This window comes from Sylvia atricapilla, chromosome Z (assembly GCF_009819655.1).
Source record: "Sylvia atricapilla isolate bSylAtr1 chromosome Z, bSylAtr1.pri, whole genome shotgun sequence".
NCBI lineage: Eukaryota > Metazoa > Chordata > Aves > Passeriformes > Sylviidae > Sylvia > Sylvia atricapilla.
The window spans coordinates 36,989,086-37,008,451 of record NC_089174.1 but is presented as its reverse complement, the minus strand read 5'-3'; the positions used below and the strand labels follow the sequence as shown (position 1 = coordinate 37,008,451).

The 19,366-nt window shown below is 39.8% G+C and overlaps 1 protein-coding gene across 3 annotated transcripts in view; it reads right to left on the bottom strand.

Annotated features, from left to right (window-relative positions):
* AOPEP (aminopeptidase O (putative)) overlaps positions 1-19,366 on the bottom strand; it is a 186,609-nt gene that overhangs the window by 86,055 nt on the left and 81,188 nt on the right. For all 3 annotated transcript variants that reach the window (XM_066338814.1, XM_066338816.1, XM_066338815.1), the window contains exon 10: positions 9,392-9,452. In XM_066338814.1, coding sequence (XP_066194911.1) covers positions 9,392-9,452 — 61 coding nt within the window. The remainder of the gene's footprint in view (positions 1-9,391; positions 9,453-19,366) is intronic.

Below are 19,366 nucleotides of genomic sequence, written 5' to 3'. Positions count from 1 at the left end.
TAAGGGCAATTTATAGGAATGGCTAAGTAAATTACAAGGCCATTTTATGCCAATAACCTTCTTTAAATCAACAGAGAATCAATTTAAATAATAACTGAACTTACAACTTTTTTGATAGCTTGTTACAAACAAAATACCAAGTTCTCTCTATACTATGATCTATCTAGAAGAACTTTCAGGTGGTTGATCTTTATCTGAAGCATTTTTTCAAAGAGTCAAGAACATAAAGACAAAGTCTCTCTTTGTTTATCTTCGTGATTCGTCTGACTTTTATGCATGCTGTAGTACCATACATATTGTTTCCTTACATTTTTGTATTTTCCTAAATCACTTCTTCTAAGAAAATGGGATGCAATGTTGTCAGTACAACTGATAATTTCAGAAAAACCTCAGCACTGGTAATTCATATTCAAAAACTTTCTTATTGTGCTTGTTATCATTACAGAAGATATTAAGTAATTTATATTGTTGACCTACACTCAATTAAATTTTTTAAAACTTTTGAAAGATAATTTCCCCTTCCAATCTGCAACCTTTATAACATAAAAAAAAATGAAAAACAAACAAACCAGTTTTCTTGAGGGGAAGTGCCTATTATTCAAACTGTTGTTTCCTTGTACAAAAGCAAGTACATATCTTACAGTAGCTGCTATGCATTCTTCAGATTATTTCTCAAATAGAATTCAACCATCAACTGAATCAGTTAGATTTTCTCCACTCATAGTAAAATACACACCAAAATCTCTACCTTCAGATAAAAAACTAATCAAGGAGTAAGCCTCAAACTTCAGTATTTAAACAGCAACATTTTGTTCTTGGGACTAATATTTAACACCAGTTTTGGAACTAATCTAACAGATTCACAACTAAACTCTATTAAGTACAGAATAAAATTATATCTCTTTCCTGTTTTTTCTCCAAATCATTTATGTTTGAATGAGATTTTGACTTAACAGATTATTCTCACTGCCAATCCCCACTAATTTACTGTATCTCAAAAAATAAGAGCATTTCACTTGTGCACTTGGTTCCAATATTGCCATCTACCAATATATAGTTATTATGTACATCCACAAAGAAAAACTGCATGATAAGGCATAACTAACAATAACAAGAAAGAGCACGTGGTAACAATCCATAACTTTAATTTACATTCTGATCCAATAAGAGTGATTTTAATGCAAGAAAAATGTTCTACTACCCTCTGTAAACCTAGGTAAACAACTGCTAAAGATAATTCAAGAGTTTAGCAGGAGCATTCTTTAAAAAAATATTTCAATGTGGTTGGTTTGTTAGATACTGACCATAACTGCTACCCTGTGAAGCATTTTCCTGTAGAGCTATCCCTTCCCCTGTTCTTTTGTTAAGGAAATCTACAAAGCTTGTAACTGGGGCAAAAGCCAGGGCCCTCCTTAACAACATGCCGCTTTATCAGAAATCATATTAAGTACTTGAACTGCTGCTGTAACATCCTCCTAAGATTTATAAAACCACAGAAGTACTCTACTTTATTGATATAGAACCCTTCAAAAATTACATTTCAGTTCAAAATTTTTAATAGTTTTGCCATGAGTTTCCTTTGCAATCCATTTCTTTTTCAAATAGGACAATCATGGAATCACAGAATGGTGTGGATTGAAAGGGACCTTAAAGAGTATATAGTTCTAATTCACTTGCCATGGGTAGGGACATATTCCACTAGACCAGGTTGCTCAAATTCAAGAGTTCACCATTTACAAACAAAACCAGAAATACTATTAACAAACCTATTAACAAACCAAATACTATTCACCACTAGAAGATTTCTTTTGACTGTATATTTCCAGACATGTTGATGATTTAATGGACAAGTAAGTCCATTAGTATATGGACAGTAAACTGTGCCTGCTTTATCACAGGCACAAAAAGCAGTGCAGATAGGAGATAAGAATTAGACAGGAGAAAAGAATTGACAAAAAACAAATGGCAAATTTTTTACTGCTGTAACTGCTGGAAGCTGTACTCCATTGTTCATTCAAGATTAGAAAACATGGTGTAGTAGTCTCACAACATACACTAAGAGCTGTACATATGCTGAAATGCCTGTTGGCAATTCCAACCTTAATAAGGAAATACTGTTTAAGGTGGAACAGTGGATGAGAATTAAACTTTAATAGGAGGATAAAATAACAGACGGGACTAGGAGTCAGATACAGCAGTGCGATCACCTCTTCGAATTTTTCGTAATTGTGAGAGTGTTTATCCTAAAGCTGGAAGCTATTTGATCACATGATACAGGGAAAATCATGCCTAAGCAACCTGATTGCTTTCTGTGATGGGACAACTACTGGATGGATGAGGGAAGAGTGGTGGATGTTGTCTACCTGGATGTCAACAAGGCTTTAGACACCATCTGCCATAATAACCTCGCCAGCAAGGTCAGGAAGTGCAAACTACACGAGTGGACAGTGAGGTGGACTGAGAAGTGGCTGAATGGCAGATCCCAGAGGGTTGTGTTTGTTGTCACAGAGTCTCGTTGGGAGTCTGTCACTTAGGGGTGTCCCCCAAGAGTCAATACTGGACCCAGTGCTGTTCAACTTGTTCAGCAGTGACTCACACAAGGGACAGATGCCTCCTCATCAGGTCATTGACAGCACAAAGCTGGGAGCAGTGGCCAATACCCCAGAGGACTGTGTAGCCCTTCAGAAGGGCCTCAACAGGGTGGAGAGATAAGCAGAGATAAATCATCTGAAAGTCAGTAAGGCAAATTCAGGGTCTGCAAATTCAAGTGCTATTACACCTGAGGTGGAATAATCTCAGACGATCAACCTACTGGAAAGCAGCTCTGCAAAGAACCTGGGGTCCTGGTGGACAACAAGCTGTCCATAAGCCAGCAGTGTGTCGTGGTGGCCATGAAGGCAAATGGTGTCCTGGACTGCATTTGTAAGAACATTGCCAGAAGGTCAGGGGAGGTGATCCTGCCCCTCTACTCATCCCAGGTAAGTGACATCTGGAGTGCTTTGTCCAGTTCTGGGTTCCTCAGGAAAAGAGAGACATGGAGTTCCTGGAGCAGGTCCAGAGGAGGGCTAAGAAGGTGAGTAGGGAACTGCAACACCTCACTTATGAGGAAAGGCTGAGGGAGCTGGGCCTGTTCAGCCTCGAGAAAAGATGACCAAGAGGGGACCTCATAAACATTTGTGAGTATCTGAAGAGAAGATGTCAAGAGGATGGAGCCAGGCTCTGCTTGGTGGTGGCAAGCAATAGCAGAAGAGGCAATGGGCAGAAACAGATGCACGGGAAGTTCCACCTGAACATGAGGAAGAAATTTATTATGTGGGTGACCAAACACTGGAACTGGCTGCCCAGAAAGGCTGTAGTCTCTCTCACCAGAGATACTCAAGAACACCTGGATGCAATCCTGTGGAATGCTCTAGGATGCTCTAGGTGCTCTAGGATGACCCTGCTTGAGTAGGGAAGTTACATCAGCTGACTCCTTGTGGTCCTTTTCAACCTGACTCATTCTATGATACTGAGACTTGTAGGTTACAGTGTAGGATGTATCGGAAACTAAAAATCATGAAGGAGAAGGCCAACCACTCTTCTTATTTTCTTCCCATCCCCCAGCTTTTTTTTTTTTTTTTTTTTTTTTTAATTGGAGAGTGAATGTGGAGAATATAATTTTCATTACACAAGATACCAGCTGAAATACACAGGCAAGAAATAATCAATATAAGAAATGTAACCGTGAATAATAGCATGTGCTGTTTCAAAAGCACAAGAGGTGAAAACTGGAATGAGTTAAAGAAATACTGAATTTAGAAGTTCATGCAATGCAGAAACTACCTAATGTTTATTGATCTACTTGTCAAACAGTGTACAACAGAATTCAAAAGAGATTTAAGTTAATTTTAAAAAGGTTAATTACCTAGGATAGAATAAAAAAATCAGTAAGAGTAACTGGGCTCTTATATAAGACAAAGACAAGTTTTTTGCAGAGCTGAGAAAATCTTCCTAAAGAAGCAAAAGGCCTTTTAGCCTTAATTTCTAATTAAATACTGCATACACTGAAATAAACAATAGAACTGTACTTAGGAAAACAAATAATCATGAGCAGGTATGAAATCATGAAGTGATTTCATGGGTGTTTTCCTGTTGTGAATCTATTTGGTTCTTCTGATTCTACTCCATGACAGCTTAACTCAGTGTCTAAAGTTAGTGGTATTAACTCACTACTATCTGCACATGATGAAAAGTTGCTATAATCCCCCAGTGAGTCACTGCTGAGACAGAAGTACATACTGAAGGTTGCATGATTTGATAAAAGATATTTTCAACCATGCAATATGCGTCATCTTATTTAACACTACCATGACATATCCCCAGGAAAAAACCCTCATGAAAACTTGTATTTGAGAAATGCTTTATTTTCATCTTTTATATTCCTTATTGTTTTGTCTGTGAGAAAACCCTGCTCAGCAAGCCTGAAACCAACCATTGCGCAGTGGCACTCTTCCGTGTAAGAAAGAATTGGCCAGGTTATAACCACACTTTTCTTTTTCAAAACATTCATCTTTAATGCTTTAGAAAATAAAAAATTGGAAATATTAATTGGCATGAAGAATTATTTTTTCATGGCAGCAAGTCAAATTCTGACTTTAATTATGACTCCCTTGCATCAAGTTGTTCTTGATTACTGCTGGTATATACCTGAGCCTGGAAACTAGCCCAGTATTTATAAAAGACCAGATAACTTTTCCAAGAGTGAAACAGTTCAATAGTTTTAAGCTGCAGATATAAAGAGGTACATGTGTATATCTATATCATCTATACCTATATAGCTGCAACTCCCTGGACAGAGTTGGAGAACTTGGAATGGCAAATGTAACAAAGCACAAGTAAAGGAATACAGGATCTTCAGTTAGACAGTGATATGATGTATGACCATAAGGAATACAAAATGTAAAGAATACAAGATTCCTGTACTGCAAGGAAGATGGTAAAATTGCTTCAGCAGTCTGGGGAGTGGAAAATATTTACCCTTATGCATATTTTGCATAGTTTTTGTACCCTTACAGTGTCTGTAAACTAGGACACTTCTTCACACTTTTGTGAAGATAGTGCACTAAGGGGTGGGCTAACAACTCTGGTTTTAAGTGACCGTTTGGTTGCTGAATTTTAAAGAGTGCCAGTTGCATACAGGGGATAGATTTGAATATAAACACGGAAGAAAATTCTTGAAATCACCTTGATAGCTAATGCTGTAAATGAACCACCTGAGGTGAATTTTCTTTATACTCACTGAATGACATTAATTTCCTGTCCAAAATCCACCAAAACATGGAAATAAAAACACAGAAACACCCCAGCAAGTATAAAATACAAACATTTTTCTACAAGAGCAATATAAAGGAATCATGTTGGGACTTAAGTACATACAGCACGATGCACATTTCCCAGTTCCAGTATACAAAGTATAGTCTCTCCAGTAAGGAGGCTTCCTCTGCAAATGCAGTGAAGTCTTAGTATTTGTAATTTATAATGTCTAAATGGTTGGTCAAGTAATTTCTCATAGTAGGGGCTGCAGTATAATGAGTGACTTCAATTGTCATGCTATAAGACTCCAGAATCAGTATAACAAGGGTTATAAGCAAAAAGTTATTGGATCTTCTGTGTAGGGTGCAGGATGCTGCTTCTGTGCCTTTGGGGCATCTTTGAAACAGATACCCACCACCTGCTTTTCAGTTGCTACAGTACTGAGAAAAGGTAGTCAGTTGTATTGGGTACTTTGTATCTCATCTTGCTCAGGCTGACTGACTGGCTCTGTCATATGACTGTGCCCTAAGGACAGAAACCTTCCTGTGAACACCTTAGTCCACTCACCTAGTAAACTGTAAGACAGAGACTAAATTCTGTGCCATTCTTGGATTGCTATTTATAATGCAGGTAGTTCATTTGTATGTAAGTTGTGATCTTATGTGCCTTCATACAGATTCATCAAATTAGCTAGGTTATTAGTTTGCTGAAATAATCTAAATACTTTTAAAGGGGATTTTAATATCAGGTCCTGGAAATCATGCAAGTAGATCTACAGTATTTACAGTTCTATAGTCAGTAATTATAGTCATACTTACACTATAGGTACTAACATATTGAGAGGTACTAAGCAACCTCTACAGTCTGAGTTTCAGGAATAAAGGCTCCTCTAACTATTTAATAAAGCACAAAGGAAATAAGGTTTCCTATTCACTGAATGAAAACTCCAGTTCTTTCAATAATGTGGAAGCTGGTTCCCATAAGACCCCGACAAGTGATGAAGACAAGTATAAAAAATCTTTTAAAAGGGCAAAAAAGAGGACCCTAGCAACTACCAACTTGTCAGCATCATCTCTGTGCCTGGGAAGATCATGGGGGACAGGAAGGTGATTTGAAACACCCAGCAGGACCTCACCAAGGGCAGTTCAGTAGCCTTTGCTGATGGAATGACTCCATTAGGGGACAAGAGAAGGGCTACAGATGTCATTTATCTAGACTTCTGTTAAGCCTTTGACAGAAAATCCTTCTCCCTAAATTGGAGAGGGAGGGGATTGATGGGTGGACTGTTAGATGGATAAGAAGGTGACAGGTCAGTTGAATCCAGAGGGTTGCAGTCAACTGCTCAGAGTCCAAACAGACATCAGTGACAAGTGGGGTCCCTCAGAGGTCTGTATTAGGACAGATTATTAATCAATAACATAGACATAAGGATCAAGTGCATCATCAGCAGATTTGCAAATGACACCAAGCTGAGTGGTGCTGTTGACACACCTGAAGGACAGGATGTCATCCAGACGGACCTGGACAGGCTCAAGAACTGGGCCCATGGAAATCTCCTGAGGTTTAACAAGACCAAGTACAAGGTGCTGCACCTGGGTCAAGGCAACCCCTGATACCAGCAGGGGCTGGGTGATGAACAGATGGAGAGCAGCCCTTGGGCTGAGAGTCCCAGAGCGGCTGAGAGGCCGCAAGGGTGCTGGGGATGAGAGGCTGGACATGACCCAGCCATGGGCACTCCCAGCCCAGAAAGCCAAACGTGTCCTGGGCTGTATCCAAAGCAGAGTGGGCAGCAGGGCCAGGGAAGGGCATTCTGCCCCACACCTGGAACACAGCATCCAGCTCTGGTGACCCAGCACAAGAACAATATGGAACTGCTGGAGTGAGTCCAGAGGAGAGTCTCCAGATTATCAGAGGGATGAAACACCTCTTCTGTGAAGAAAGGCTGATAGAGTTGGGTTTGTTCAGCCTGGAAAAGAGAAAGGGTGACCTAACTGCAGCCTTCTAGTACCTGAAGGGAGCCTACAAGAAAAATGGAAAGAGACATTTTACAGGGTATGTTGTGACAAGACAAGAGGGAATGGATTCAAACTGAGACAGTAGGTTTAGGTCAGATATGAAGAGGAAGTTCTTTACTGTGAGAGAGGTGAGGCACTGGAACAGGTTTCCCAGCTGTATATGTTCCATTCCTGCATGTTCAAGGCCAGACTGGATAGGGCTCTGAGCAACCTGGTCTACTGGAAGGTGTCCCTGTCCATGGCAGGGGGGGTGGAACTAGATGATCTTTAATGTCTCTTTCAACCCAAACCATTTATGATTTTATAATCGACAATATTATTGAGTGAGGGGAGAGAGAGAGAGAGGGAGAAGAGGTCAGCATCAGCATTCTGATGCCCAGAAGTAGAATACTAAATTAGCAAAATTCCTCTTGACATTTTTATACAGAGCAGCTGAATTACCAGGGAAATATCTGCAGTCATTAAAGAAAATTTGAAACAACTTACAAACCTGCTGGGTGTGGAAATATTTTTGATACATATTTTGTTTACACAAGCAACACATACTTGCAGGGTATGAATGAAATTACTCACTATTAATTCTGAGCAACTTATGGTATTCAGGAAAACAGAGATTAGTTTACGCATTAGTCAAAGCCATTTCCAATTCTTAAGTCCACTGCTATCTTCCTAATTTGTGATTCTAAGTTGATTTTCAAACATTAATAAAGCATGTCCTCAAAAAGATATGTGTAGATAAAATGCAAGAAAACTTGTATTTCAGGAGCAAGCTCAGCCTCTTACAGCTACAGCTATGCAACATCAATCTCCCCCATATACTTGAATCAGCTGTTTGACAATGTGCAACTTTTTTACCAAAACCAAAACCTTGGCTGAACACAGAATTAAAATCAAGGTCTTCTTCTAGAAAATGACTGAGCATCAAGATGCATGAGGATACCATCCCTTCCTTTACTCCCTTCTAATTAAAGTTAATTTTATTTTCAATAATTTTACACCATAAAACAAACTCTGCCTTGATTTTACAGCACGTTCAAATAGTCCTGAAACATTTTGATCTCAGGGCACATCTAGCCTTCTACAGCATACAGGGATCAGTGGGCATGCACATCTCTCAGGCTGTGAAGGGAGGAGCTCAGTCATAGTGTCTGGGTACGGATCAGGTTCTCTGAGCACTGTCAGAGCTCTCCAGTGATTTTATCAATTCTGCCTGCAAACATGCTCACTCAGTCATACTGCCTAAGTATCTGCATTTTTTGCAAATGGAAACTAGGATTTAATCTTCAAACTTTTAAAAGTTGGGGTTTTTTTCAAATACTAATACAAGTGGAAACAAATTTAAGCACCAGGCAGGATAAATCACAAGCAACCTAGGGGATGCCTGCTTAAGGAAAATCAGTTAGAAATGGAGTCCCGATTGTATGTTAAAAAAATTACTTTTTATAAAATTAGGTTTTATGAAGATTAATGTACAGTTATCTTTTGTTATCTCATCCCAGGTTTAGTCCAAAATCAATAATCAGAGATTTCACATGGCACAGACACAACTAAGCATTTTCAGTTCAAAGAATTTAAAGTATGAATAAAAAAATCTTTTAGTATTAAAAGCAGAAAACAAAGCTCAGTCTCAATGCTGGAACACCAATAATAGATGGTTTCTCTGCAGCAGATTTATAAGCTAGTCACAAAATTCACAAGTTATCAAAGTACAAATTTAACATTTAATTACTGCTGTCAGTAATGTTTTCAAGTAATTCATATTCCAACAACTGTGAATAATGCTCCTTACATTTAGTAGACTTCATCATTTACTGTAAAGTATACTTTCATATTACTAAAATATTAATTTCTAGGATAAATTTTTTTAAGATTTTCCCTTTGGCAGGTTTGTTGAGACAATTGTAGAAGAAAAAACGTGCAGTTGTAAAAGTTAAAGCCATACAAAGGTGTGGAAAGCACTCATCATCAAAACTGTTTATTTAATATCATACCTGTTATAAGTTCAGGTAGTGATTTAAACACATGTAATATAATGAGAAAATCAAGGCTTGAGAAAGAACTATGACCTGGTATTTTATATTTACCTTTGGTATTCCAGAAGTATCCAGCCAGTTCTGGAAGATGCTTTCTACAGTTAACCCAGACCTTTAAAAAAAAAAAAATTAGAAGATATGCAAAAAAATTACAATTTTTTTTAATGTGAAAAATAACACTTTGAAAGCTAGGCAAACCCCCTAAGTTCAAATATCGGTTGTACTTACGTGGTACAATATATTTTAATGAGTAAAACTATCAGGAGTCCTATGAGCAAATTACAGGTTTTGTGTAAGTAAATCATAAATTATGTGCTTATAAGAATTGACAGAGAAAGTGCTATGTGGTAAACTACATTTATGAAACACGTAAAGTATGAACAGGTGCTCTACTTCTTACATGGGTAAACTTTGGGGGTTTAAAAAGCACTGATGGATATTAATTCTCAAAGTTACTAAGTGTCTAATATACTTTAGTTTTGTCCTTTCTGCACTTTCTTTATATCCTGATAACATTCACAATGAAACCACAGAATAGTCTGGAGCTTCAACAAAAGGAAATAGTTTGTCACAATGAAGTTGTGTGAGACTGAAATAGCCACATGCATCAGATTTTAAATTCAGAAAATATATCTGCACTTTTACTTTCGTAGGCAGCTTCTGTGGTATTTTCTTTGACTCTGGTGGAAGACTTCCCAACTTGCAGGGAAGCCAAATAAAAATTAATACATAAAATAAAAATAATTTTAGAACAATCACACATGCAAGTGCTGAAAAAAGGAAGCTGAGTACACCCTCAATGAATATAAATATTCTGAGAGTCAGAAAAAATGTGTATGGTCATGTGTATGGTAATGCCTTGGCAAGACTCATTCGGATGCTAGCAGTTACTTTCACATGTGTTATGTAGACTCAACCAACAAAGCATTCATGAAAAGAACAGGCATTTCTAAGCTCTGAATCAGGAGTGCAAACATCCCAATAAACAATTTTAACTGATCATATGATTTAAATAATCACAGCAGTCATGAAGGACCATTTCTACATAGCCAGGATTCTGAATTTTCAGGAAACTACCACTGACCGTGTTAGATCACTATATAAATCAATTTTCTACAGAAAAATGAACATATATGTGATGCTTGTGTAGTGTTCTACATGAAAATAAATGACTAATCATCCAGACTTGTTCCTTATTATTTGTGCAAACTTATTAAATTTAGAACATTTGACTGCTAATCCCTCAGACTATAATTATCTATATAATTATACTATATTAACACTGTGCTCTAAAAATTGATGTCTAGTCTTATGTCAGATTAGCTGAGTATCTTTACTGGGATAGCAATAAAGAGAAATATTTCCAAACAGTCAATCAATTCACCTTTCCCAGAAGAAGATGATGGTCTTGATTTCTTATTTTTATCTGTTTACTAAAAAGGGTGCATACAGAACTAGCTTAAAAGCAGACACCAAAATTTTATACAGCAAAAGGTAGATCACTTGGATTGCACCATTTATTCTGTCTCAAGAAGCATATGAGGAATAAAAAAATCTTGGTTTTGTTATTGCATGAATTAAACCAAATACAGCTTAGCGTTCTAATACTGAAGCAGAGCTTGGAGCTGGGGAAAATTCTCTTAGTTGCACATTTAATTTGTCTTACCAAGGGTTAAGAAACACAGCCTCACCATGTCAGCTAATCCTTTTTTTCCCATCCCCAGAAACTAAACCTATAGTGTGAGGAAAAAAACTCTGCAAAATAACCTATGTTACATTTGCTATGTAGAGCTGTTGTTTAATATGCCCTCTATTTCATTTCAAAAACTGGCTTTGAAATGAGCTTATGAAACTGAGGGGAATCACACTGTTTGACACCACACTAGTCCAGGCAGAAACCACTAGAAAGTTTCTCAGACTCTCCTAAAACTTTGTTATTTTTCTCAAGGGAAAACCAGTAACACTGCTTTTTCTCTGCCTGCAGCACCCCCAGTTTCAGAAAAACACCTGTCATATGACCATATGGAATCTTCTTTCTTTGTACTTGCACACAAGTACTTTGTTTAATTCCAAATTAGGATATTCATGTTGGCACCCATCAAAAAAAGCAAACTAAGAGGCATTCACTTTTTGTTTTAAAATACATTAGTAATGAGCAGACTGTTGCAAAGATCAAATTTGAGTCTCTTAACTGTCAGTACAGAAGAACTGTGAAGATGTTGGAAATGCTTCTGCTAAATTGTTTGACTTAGAAATAGCCCCGCCAAAATTATCACAGACTGCCATCTCAAAGCAAGTGTCCTAGAAAAAGAACAGAGTCTGATATTTGTAGAGGCTGAAGTTCAGTTAGGGCATTTACCACCTGCTTAAGCTGCAGTTAAGCATCTGTAAAGACTTAAATCTGGTGTTTGTGTAAATTCCTGAATGGCCTTCTGGTTAAGGTTCTGTATTGGACAGTGGGATCTGTTCAATAACTCTTACAAGACCAAGTTTCTTCAATTGCTTTGTTCCCTACTGTGAAATGAGAACATGGTTACATCCATTATCTCATCTCTTGCCTATTTGTTTAGATGATAAGCCAAATCAGCCTAGGAATGATCTCCTAATATCACACATAGTTCAGATGCAACATTTTCAAACAAAGTCTGTAAAATACTAACATTAATGATGATTTGAAAAGTAGCATTATAAAAGATGGCATTACATGAAGTTTTCACTGCACAAGGCAGGTACTCCACAGACTTTAACATAAACTCAGTTACTAAACCAAGGAGAAAAAACATGAAAGTGTGCAACTTCCTTTTTTTTAGGGTAAATGAAGATAGGAAAGTTTGCCATATCCAAATGAAAATACATGAACAAACATATCTGCTTTATCTACATTTAAACACATCAGTAATTTTCAAAGTAAGCTATTCTAGTTTACTACGGATAGAAGAAGTCAAAACACAATGACCAATCATTGATTCTGTCAACCAGACATATATTCCTGCAGATAAATTTTCTTTGGATTTTATACAGCATACATACTTCGGCTTATTAAAAAATCTGAGGAATCAAAACCACTGGGAATAATTTTTCGCAATTATTTGCTTCAGTAGTTAGGTGCCTGCCAGCCCTTTGTCTCATTCAAAATCACATTCATAACAATGTGCATGTGAATCAAAGAAAGCAAATGTGAAAGAAAGAGATATGCTTATATAGCTGAGTAGTTAGAAATTGCAGAATTATTTCAGTACTTAATTGACAATTTATGAAGACATCCAAGGAATGTGATTAGTGAACCTGGGTTATTAACAATACAAGTAACAGAGCTATAACGCAAGCCTTCCTTTGTCTATCATATATTATTAAAACCATACCTTATTCATAGATTTGTTTACTTTATTGAATGAAATTAAATGAAAAATACCAGCAGTAAACTCCCAAGAGCAGAACTGGCCTGCTTAAAAAAGTTTTGCAGTCATAAAGTAGCTGCACAAGCAACAACTCTGATTTATCTAAGACTGGTGTAACCCTCTGTTACAAGGGTAAACACTGATTCTTTGCGCAGCTCACACGTTGGGCAGAAGTGGAAAGGATCAACTTGCAGCAAAGACTATGAGTGTAAGCCCTGGGGAGATTAGAGCCCCTGGAGTTTTATCAAATCTAGTGCACTCTGATATACAGACACATAAGAGGGGGTTTCTTGGTGTTTCATTTGTTTGATTTGGTTTGGTTCAGTGTGGTGAAGTTTCAAATTATATGAGTAAATAAAATGCCTCGGTTATAGGTGGTAAGTACTTTAGATTTTCCACAGAAAGGCCAAGATAGCATGAGACTCTAGCCACTGCATGCAGTATTTTAAAAGGCTTTGTAAAGAGGATAGTGATCAATATTTTTTGTTGTTCTTTCCATTAGTCCTTCACTCAGACAAATAATCAGTCTTAAAGGCTAGTTAGGAAACTATAAAGAACCAGAAGGTACTGCTCAGCTTATCTGATGTCAGTATTCAGCTGCAGTCCAGAAACAGAATGACTCTGCCTCACAGCATGGATTCCTGCAGCTAACATGCCATTATAATTGAGTCAGAGCAGGAAGTGAAGCAGCCGTATAAGGTAGGCATAAAAATATCCTCCTCCAAGTACAGAAGGAGCAAAAATCAATAAAAAGTTACATCTGGATCTTGGAGCTAATCATCACTGCAAATGTACTAAAAAAATCTCCCTCAAACAAAAACTAAAAGAATTGAGTAGTTGGAGGTGAGAATCTTTTAGATCTAGTCTCTGTACCCAATAGTAGAAAGCTAAAGTTATATTACTACAGCGTTATAACTACAGTAAATTTCCACTGTTTCATTATACTCTTCTGTCAATGTTCATCCTGTTCTCATTACAAAATTCTCCCGTAAGCCAAGTTCTATTAGTAGCTACACTGTTTGCCCCTGTTGTCGTAGCTGAGAGAAAGATTTGGTTTGATTACCTTCTACAAATGTCTCTACTTCTTTTTTTTTTTTTTTTTTATGATTAAGACCAGCCTCCATTACAAACTTCAGTGTATTAGAGTGCTTAATATTTGTCACGTTTGAAGTACATAGTTTAAATATTTAAATTTTACTTGGTATAACTGCACAAACCTGAGAGGTTTTATGTAATATTACAAAGTATTTTTGCTCTAATATTGAAATGCACTTTGTTCCTACCTCGAAATTTGTACAAAAATGCTCTCATCAGTAGACAATCTCTAAAAATTCTTGATTTTTATTTTTCCTCCCTTTTCTTTTACCTCAGGTGAGTATTTCTGTACTAGCCACAGAATGCATTCAAGAATGAAATAAACAGCCTCCCAGCAGATTAGAAATAAAGGCCTTCTGTATATCAAGATTCATTGCATCACAGCTGCTATCTGCCAAGTAATTTTGTCAATAGATAGTTCAGATATGCTATATATGTGACTGCAAAATGAATTACCATATATCTGAAATTTCTTTTGCATACTCTAGAATATGATGCATCACAAATGGAGCCATACTTCTTTTGAATGAGTCTCATTAAAATTTTAAGTATGTTTTTAGGCAGAAAAATGGATCCTTATGCAACAACATTTTGCACTGGGTTTGGAGTTCAGAGAAACACAAGTAAAAAATAAAACTAAGGAAAACAGGTTTTTTTTAACATGCCTGTCCTGGGTTGTAGTTTAGGATGTAGTCTATCACCATCTTCAGTTAATGGCCCATCAATGCCTTGTGCATGACTCAGAAATAACTCCCTCCAGGAGCTCTCTCTCTCTTTAATGGGCCATCAAGGACCTCCTGTATGACTCATCATCCCATTCTGAGATGCTCCACCCAGGGGGAGGAGCCAAACATTCTCACCTGGATATAATCTGGGATTTGGGACAGTACAGTCAGCCCTCACCCACTGGATTCCCAGAGGACTGGAGCTACCAGACCTTCCTGAGATCACTGCTTCAGGAAGACCACCTCACCTGGACTGCTTCCATCACCCTGATCAGGTTGTATTCTGACTTTGTCATTGGTTTTTCTTTTTGTATTGTTGCATTTATTTTATTTTATTTTATTTTATTTTATTATCCTTTTCTTCTCATTAAATTGTATTTTCTGACTTAGAGCCTCTCACTTGATTTGTTTTCAAACCACAACATATTTTTGGCACCCAACATGCGCACGAGCCAGTAAGAAAAGTCAGAATTACAATTTTATTGAAGAAGACACCTGTCTGCTATGATGCTCAACATGCTTACATGTGTCTTATACCCATCTCTCTATATTTTTCTGAACATGGGGCACTATCTGCCGGCCTTAATACTCCTGCGTAGACCAGGATATGGTACTAAAATTGCTTTACTGGTCTATTATGTCCATTGCTTGATAAACTCTGAGGCAATGAACATCATTCAGAATATATACCCAGTTTTATATTCTTGTTCTAGTCTAGGATGCTACATTTGGGGCCTCAAGAATCTCACCCAGCCCCTGTGGGGAGGAGTAAAGAATTATTTTTTCCAGCTTTTCAGGCATGACACAGCAGTTTTTGAAAATGTTGAGTACCCTCTGGATGCCAAGGACAGCATGATGTTGTTGTTAGTCCTGCTTTGTTTTCTCTGTACGGCCCGCATCACGCTTAGAATCAAAACACTACGTGGTGTGATGCAGCATGTTCTTAAAGAAGTGGAAGAGGTAAAAAGAAGCAAAGCAACAGCATCAACATCCACACAGACTGTCACAGAGGAGAAGGGAACCAAAGGTGAGGCAGCAGTGTCCTCATCTACACAGACCATCACAGAAGAGAAAGAAGCCAAAAGTAAGGCAACAGTGTCCACATCTATGCAGACTGTCACAGAGGAGAAAGGAACCAAAAGTGCTGTCAGCATCTCCACACAAACTGTCACTGAACCGGAACAGCCTAAACCAGTAGCAGTTCCCACCACTCAGAAGAAGAAATCAAGGAGCAAATCAGTCCGCATAGCGACTGACGAGGATGGAGCAGGACCTTCGCACTCAGCTGAAGAGACAGAGACAGAGATCATCAGCCGCTCTCTATCTCTGAGTGAGCTGCGGGACCTGCGAAGAGAATTCACCCACCAGACCAACGAGTCCATCTTCACCTGGCTGCTCCGCATCTGGGACGCTGCAGCCAATGACACCATTCTGGATGGAACTGAGGCCAGGCAACTGGGATCACTGGGGTATCAGGATGTGGTCACTGACCAGGGTATTGGAAAAACCAAAGAAACTCTCAGCCTCTGGCAGCGACTGCTAACAAGTGTGAAAGACAGATACCTTTGTAAAAAAGACCTCCTAGTGCACCAAGGAAAATGGAACACAATAGAACAAGGTATCCAATGCCTAAGGGAATTGGCTGTGCTGGAGATCATTTTTGCAGAAGACGAGAGATTTCCTAAAAGCCCAGATGGTGCCCAGTGCACATCATGGATGTGGTAGAGATTTGCACGGCTTGGACCAGAGATGTACTCACGTTACCTGGCAACACTGCAATGGAGAGAAGGTGAGGACAGGGTGGGTGTCCTGGCTAATAAACTAAGGATTTACGAGGACACTGTCACCGCCCCAGTTCGTGCCCATGTCTCATCTGTGGAAACAAGACTGGCTAAGCAAGTCAGGAGCTTGATTGAAGAAGGCCATCAGAAACTGAAAAAAGAACTTAAGGAAGAAATTTACGATATCTCACCAGAGCCAACGAGAGTCTCTGCGATTAGGAGCAGGCGTCCCCCAGCCAGGGAGAGAGGATACACACCCCGAGGTAACCTTTGGTCTTTTCTTCGGGAGCATAGAGAAGATATGAAGAAGTGGGATGGAAAACCCACCTCCTTTTTAGTAGCCCGGGTACGTGAACTAAAAAGAGAAACACCTACCACAAAAAGCTCATCTAGAATCAGTGTTGCTCCAGTCTCTCGTGTGCAGGACTCCAGATGGTACAGGAATGATGATATGACTGATCCTCTTGAAGGGACCTCAGCAATATATTTACAGGAAGAGAACAACATAGGTGATGATCAGGAATAGGGGGGCCCTGCCTCTAGCCAGATAGAGGAAAGGGACAATCGGATCTACTGGACTGTGTGGATCCGATGGCCTGGCACATCTGACCCACAAAGATATACGGCATTGGTTGACACTGGGGCCCAATGTACCATGATGCCATCAAGGTATGTAGGAACAGAACCCATTTCTATTACTGGAGTAACAGGAGGGTCCCAGGAACTGACTGTATTAGAGGCCGAAGTGAGTTTAACTGGGAACGAGTGGCAGAAACACCCTATCGCAACTGGCCCAGAGGCCCCATGCATCCTCAGCATAGACTATCTCAGGAATGGATATTTCAAAGACCCAAAAGGATATAGTTGGGCTTTTGGGATAGCTACAGGTGTGAAAGAAGACATCAGACAGTTGAATACTTTGCCTGGTCTCTCAGATGACCCCTCTGCTGTGGGACTGCTGAAAGTTGAAGAACAACAGGTACCAATTGCCACAGCAACAGTACGCTTTAGGCAATACCGCACTGACAGAGACTCTGTGATTCCCATACATGAGATGATCCATAAACTGGAAAGCCAAGGGGTGGTCAGTAAGGCCCGTTCACCTTTCAACAGCCCGATTTGGCCGGTGCGTAAGTCCAGTGGAGAATGAAGACTGACGGTAGATTACTGTAGTCTGAATGAAGTCACGCCACCACTGAGCGCTGCTGTGCCAGACATGTTAGAGCTTCAGTACGAGCTGGAGTCCAAAGCAGCAAAGTGGTATGCAACCATTGTTATCGCCAATGCCTTCTTCTCCATTCCTTTGGCAGCGGAGTGCAGACCTCAGTTTGCCTTCACCTGGAGGGGCGTGCAGTACACCTGGAACTGACTGCCCCAGGGGTGGAAACACAGCCCCACCATCTGCCATAAACTGATTCAATCTGCACTGGAAAAGAGTGAGGCTCCAGAACATCTGCAGTACATTAATGACATCATCATATGGGGGAATACACCAGAGGAGGTCTTCAAGAAAGGAGAGAAGATTATCCAAATTCTGCTGAAAGCTGGTTTTGCCATTAAAAGAAGCAAGGTTAAGGGACCAGCTCAAGAAATCCAGTTCCTGGGAGTCAAATGGCAAGATGGTCGTCGCCAAATCCCCACAGAGATAATCAACAAGATCACTGCCATGTCCGCACCTACCAACAAAAAGGAAATACAAGCTTTCCTAGGTGCCATAGGCTTTTGGAGGATGCACATTCCTGAGTACAGTCAGATTGTGAGCCCTCTCTACTTGATGACCCGCAGGAAGAACGATTTCCACTGGGGGCCTGAACAGCAACAAGCTTTTGTTCAGATCAAGCAAGAGATTGCTCACGCAGTAGCCCTGGGCCCAGTCAGGACGGGACCAGATTTGAGGAATGTGCTTTACTCTGCAGCTGGGAACAATGATTTGTCTTGGAGCCTTTGGCAGAAAGTGCCTGGGGAGACTCGAGGCCGACCATTGGGATTCTGGAGCAGAAGTTACAGAGGCTCCGAGGCCAACTACACTCCCACAGAGAAGGAGATCTTGGCTGCCTATGAAGGAGTTCAAGCTGCCTCAGAAGTGATTGGCACTGAAACACAGCTGCTTTTGGCACCCCGACTACCAGTGCTGGGGTGGATGTTTAAGGGAAAGGTTCCTTCCATGCATCATGCCACCGATACCACATGGAGCAAATGGCTTGCCCTCATTACACAGCGCGCCCGCATTGGAAACCCAAATCGCCCTGGGATTCTGGAAGTTACAAAGAACTGGCCGGAAGGTGAGACTTTTGGATTTTCGTCTGAAGAAGAGAAAAGCAAGTAACATGTGACGAGGAAGCCCCACCATGTAATGAGCTACCGGAGACTGAAAGACGATACGCTCTGTTCACTGATGGCTCCTGCGGATTTGTAGGAGCTAACCGGAAATGGAAAGATGCAGTATGGAGCCTCACATGACAAGTTGCACGAGCTACCGAGAGACAAGGTGGATCAAGTCAAGTTGCAGAGCTTAAAGCTGTCCAGCTGGCTTTGGATATTGCTGAACAAGAAAAGTGGCCGAGGCTCTATCTGTACACTGACTCATGGATGGTAGCTAATGCTCTGTGGGGATGGCTGAATCGCTAGAAAAAGACCAATTGGCAGTGCAGAGGAAAACCCATCTGGGCTGCTGACATTTGGCAAGACATCGCCGCCCGAGTAGAGAGGCTGACTGTGAAGGTTCGACACGTGGATGCGCATATACCCAAAAGCTGGGCTAATGAGGAGCATCTCAACAACGAGCAGGTAGACAAAGCTGCCAAGGTGAAAGTATCAAAAGTGGATCTAGACTGGCAGCACAAGGGAGAATTATTCCTAGCTCACTGGGCCCATGATGCCTCTGGTCATCAGAGAAGAGATGCAACATATTGATGGGCCCATGACCGAGGGGTGGACCTCAGTATGGACAGCATCTCACAGGTCATCCACAGCAATCAAACAGGCCAAGCGAATGAAGCCTCTGTGGTATGGTAGACGATGGCTGAA